Source organism: Lynx rufus, unplaced genomic scaffold (genome assembly GCF_022079265.1).
Source record: "Lynx rufus isolate CCGP_SWC_20201006 ecotype Redwood Valley unplaced genomic scaffold, mLynRuf1.p SCAF_4, whole genome shotgun sequence".
Classification (NCBI taxonomy): Eukaryota; Metazoa; Chordata; class Mammalia; order Carnivora; family Felidae; genus Lynx; species Lynx rufus.
The window spans coordinates 164,003,306-164,007,901 of NW_025814856.1; the positions used below are offsets into that span (position 1 = coordinate 164,003,306).

The 4,596-nt window shown below is 57.2% G+C and overlaps 1 protein-coding gene across 1 annotated transcript; it reads left to right on the top strand.

The window, feature by feature from the left end:
* Positions 1–567: 567 nt before the first annotated feature.
* On the top strand, positions 568–4,161 carry AOC1 (amine oxidase copper containing 1). The gene is made up of 4 exons (XM_047094564.1): positions 568–2,152; positions 2,720–3,005; positions 3,339–3,471; positions 3,892–4,161. Exons 1-4 carry the CDS (start codon positions 568–570, stop codon positions 4,159–4,161), a joined length of 2,274 nt encoding a protein of 757 aa, XP_046950520.1.
* Positions 4,162–4,596: the final 435 nt, after the last annotated feature.

The following is a 4,596-nucleotide window of genomic DNA, read 5'->3' on the forward strand; positions in this document are numbered from 1 at the left end:
TTCCATTGTGTAGTTGAAAAAGTGGAGGCCCAGAGACCCTGAGCCACTTGCCCAAGGTCACACAGCTGGTCCTAGTGGTAACACATACGAGGACCCGAGCGCAAGCAGCCTGACCCTGGGGCTGACTCTTTGAACTTCTACACTAAATTTCAAAATGTATCTACATGAAAAATATCATATTGTATCAGAAATGTAGTTTTGCTGTCAATACCTAATGACACAACCAGCACTCAAGGTGGAGAGGTAAGAACCCAAAGTTCTGCCCTGCTGAGCAAATACACAGAAAAGGGCAAAATGAGTTCATTAGGTAAGAAAATGCACAGGACTCGCAGAGGCCTGCAGATGAGCAAGGAGAGGGCAGAATTACAATTGATGGGAAGCACAGACCTGAGCAGCATCGGGACCCCAGCTGCCATGGAGGCCTGGCTCCCACTGGAATGGGTGAGGGAGGGGGCTGAGGCTGCAGGAAAACCACCCAGCCAAGGGACATCGCTGTGCAGGGCTCGTGGAAACTCACTTCCTCCCATAAAACAACTAAGTTCATCTCTGCTACTCCATTCCAGAGCCATGCAGCGAGAGACCCTGGCCCTTGGCTGGGCCATTGCCACCATCTTGGCGCTGCAGACAGTGGCCGCGACCAAGTGCACCCCACAGACCCTGCACCACAAGGCCAGGGTGTTCGAGGACCTGAGTGCCCAAGAGCTGAAGGCCGTGCGCAACTTCCTCTGGTCCCATAAGGAGCTGAGGCTGGAGCCTTCCCGAACACCAACCATGGCCAAGAACTCCGTGTTCCTCATTGAGATGCTGCTGCCCAAGAAGCAACACGTGCTGAAATTTCTGGACAAAGGTGGAAGGCCTCCCGCGCGGGAGGCACGTGCCGTCATCTTCTTCGGAGCCCAGGAGCACCCCAACGTCACCGAGTTCGCTGTGGGGCCCCTGCCATGGCCCTACTACATGAGAGAGCTGCCCCCCAAGCCTGGGCACCAGGCCACCTGGGCCTCCAGGCCCATCTCCTCGGAGGAATATGCCCTCCTGGGCCACGCCCTGAAAGAGGCCACGAAGCCCCTGCACCAGTTTTTCCTCGATACCACAGGCTTCTCCTACCAAGATTGTCACTCCCGATGCCTGACTTTCACAGATGTGGCGCCTCGGGGCCTGGCCTCCGGCGAGCGCCGCTCTTGGTTTATCTTGCAGCGCTTTGTAGAAGGCTACTTCTTGCACCCCACTGGGCTGGAGCTCCTCCTGGATCACAGAAGCACCGACGCCCAAAACTGGACGGTGGAGCGGGTCTGGTACAATGGGAAGTTCTACCGGAGCCCGGAAGAGCTGGCGCGGAAGTACGAGGACGGAGAGGTAGACGTGGTGGTTCTGGAGGACCCATCGCCCAAGGGCAAGAGTGAAAAGAGCACGGAGGAGCCACCCCTTTTCTCCTCCTACAAGCCACGTGGGGACTTCCCCACCCCCATCAATGTGACTGGCCCCCGCCTGGTCCAGCCCCAAGGTCCCCGCTACCGGCTGGAGGGCAACACCGTGTTCTACGGCGGCTGGAGCTTCTCCTTCAGGCTGCGTTCCTCCTCGGGGCTACAGGTCCTGAACGTGCACTTCGGGTGCGAGCGTGTAGCCTATGAGGTGAGCGTGCAGGAGGCGGTGGCTCTGTATGGAGGACACACGCCTGCGGGCATGCAGACCAAGTACATCGACGTGGGCTGGGGCTTGGGCAGCGTCACTCATGAGCTAGCCCCTGGCATCGACTGCCCGGACACAGCCACCTTCCTAGATGCCCTCCACTACTACGATGCCGATGACCCGGTGCGCTACCCCCGCGCCCTCTGTGTCTTTGAGATGCCCACGGGAGTGCCCCTCAGGCGACACTTCAATTCCAACTTCAGCGGCGGCTTCAACTTCTATGCAGGCCTGCAGGGCCAGGTGCTGGTGCTACGAACAACGTCAACAGTCTACAACTATGACTACATCTGGGACTTCATCTTCTACCCCAACGGGGTGATGGAGGCCAAGATGCATGCCACCGGCTACGTCCACGCCACCTTCTATACCCCAGAGGGGCTGCGCCATGGGACCCGCTTGCACACACACCTGCTTGGCAACATGCACACTCACTTAGTGCATTACCGCGTCGACCTGGATGTGGCAGGTAGGACTTGGGCTCTGGAAAGACCCTCCCACCAAACACTTGCATCATAAAATCAGGAGCCTTTGCTAGAAATCTGTGAACCCCTGAAAAGCAGTGAATGTGACACCCTGCCCTTCCCCAGCAAGGGGGCTGCATCGGCCCCCCCGCAAGGGGATGGATTAGGCAGAAAGGTGCACTTGCAGAGGGTTACGGTGGAGACATTGCCTTGGAGTATAGGAAATGTCGCTGCCCAGCACCCTAAGATGTCATCCACAATACTCCTTGTCTCCTGGATTGATGATGTCCCCATAGAATATGGCAGGGGCATCATGACAGACTTGGCTTGACCTCAAATCACTATCAGAACAGGCCTGACTCAGAGTCTTCTCGTTCCTCCACGGTTTCTTGGTTTTAATCCCTTCCTCCTACCCCTACGGCAAGCTCGGTGTGCATCCCCGAGATCCTCTGTGCTCCTCTCCTGGTGTTTTGCTCTCAGAGGGCGTCTGGGATGGGGATCCGAGCACAGAATGAGGATATTTCAGGTCAGGGGGCTTGGTTCTCATCCTCCTTCTTCCTGAACACCTGTAGGCACCAAAAATAGCTTCCAGACCCTGCAGATGAAGCTAGAAAATATCACCAATCCCTGGAGCCCCAGACACCAGCTGGTGCAGCCGACCCTGGAGCAGACAAGTTACCATCGGGAGCGCCAGGCGGCCTTTCGCTTCAGACAGCCTCTGCCCAAGTACCTGCTCTTTGCCAGTCCCAGGAAGAACCGCTGGGGCCATAAGCGCAGCTACCGACTTCAGATCCACTCCATGGCCGACCAGGTGCTGCCCCTGGGTTGGCAGGAGGAGCAGGCTATCACCTGGGCCAGGTAAGGGAGGCTTGGGAGGCAGAGAAGGGCCCCAGGCTCCTCTCAGTGTTCAAATGTCTGTGTGCATCTATGTTTCTATCTACGAGATTCTGAGTCCTCTTGGTGGTGTCTCTGGACCTGCAAGCATGTGTGTGTCTGGGGCTCTGTGTTTGGGGAGGGGGGAGGGGTGGAGGGCCCTGCCAAGCACCAGAGCCTCGGTTGACGGTCGGTCAGTCTGGCTGACGCCCCGGAGATGATCTCACATTTGGGGGAAGGCAGTAACTTTCCGCCATCGTTCGGAAGGGCTGAGAGGTTCCCTGGCCCCCAAAGCCACCTGGTGTCTCTTCCGGGCAGGTACCCCCTGGCCGTGACCAAGTACCGGGAATCAGAAGTGTGCAGCAGCAGCATCTATAACCAGAATGACCCCTGGGACCCACCTGTGGTCTTTGAGGAGTTTCTTAAAAACAATGAGAACATCGAAAATGAGGTACTGGCCCCGCCTTCCCCAAGCCCTAGCCCGAGACCAGATCTGTGCCCGGTTCCAAGATGGACGGCAGCCGCTCGCCGTGTGGCGGGCAAGCTCAGTGGACTGCCCCTTAAAAATGGGGTCTGAGGGGGGCGCCTGGGTGGCTCAGTCGGTTGAGCTTCCGACTTCGGCTCAGGTCATGATCTCACAGCTCGTGGGTTCAAGCCCCGCATCAGGCTCTGTGCTGGCAGCTCAGAGCCTGGAGCCTGCTTCAGATTCTGTGTCTCCTCTCTCTGACCCTCCCCCACTCACACTTTGTCTCACTCTGTTTCTCAAAAACAAATAAATGTAAAAAAAAAAATTTTTAATGGGGTCTGAGGGGGCTGCCCACCCCTCTCCTCTCTGAGCTTCCCCTGCCCTGCCCACCCCTCTTTCCCACAGGACTTGGTGGCCTGGGTCACAGTGGGCTTCCTGCACATCCCCCACTCAGAGGACATCCCTAACACTGCCACACCAGGGAACTCTGTGGGCTTCCTGCTCCGGCCTTTCAACTTCTTCGATGAGGACCCATCCCTGGCGTCCAGAGACCCCGTGATCGTGTGGCCGCGGGACGATGGCCCCAACTACGTCCAGCGCTGGATCCCTGAGGAGGAGGGGGACTGCTTAATGCCTGACCCTTTTAGTTATAATGGGACTTACAGGCCTGTGTGAAGGACCCCCAGCTAACCCCACCTAGAAGCCCAAGTGCCCCCCAGGGACAGGCAACAAACCCCTCAGGCTCCACTCCTTGTGCTGCTTCTTGTGGAGGCACAGGGGGCGAGGCCACGCAGTAGGTCATGCATGTGAGATACACTCAGATGAGAAAGCAAGTGGCCTTGACCTCCCTTCACCTTGGTCCACTCCACCCCAGAAAAGACCTCTATTACTAGGGCAAATGACACTCACCGAAATACTAGATTTACCTAGCAGATTGGCTTTAAAAAATAGACCGACAGCTGCGTCTTGGGAGTCTGCCGGGGCCTGTGGGATGTCGCTGATGGGCATGCAAAGTGATTCAGCCAAGGAAGACGCTGCAGAAAGCACCTTTACCCCGTGACACACTGATCCCACTCCTAGGGCTTTAACGCAGAGATCTAGCTACTAACA

Coding starts and splice junctions, on each gene's coding strand:
- AOC1 (XM_047094564.1), top strand. CDS start 568: ATGCAGCGAGAGACCCTGGCCCTTGGCTGGGCCATTGCCACCATCTTG. Junction 2,153..2,719: donor CGTCGACCTGGATGTGGCAG/GTAGGACTTGGG, acceptor GAACACCTGTAG/GCACCAAAAATAGCTTCCAG. Junction 3,472..3,891: donor ATGAGAACATCGAAAATGAG/GTACTGGCCCCG, acceptor TCTTTCCCACAG/GACTTGGTGGCCTGGGTCAC.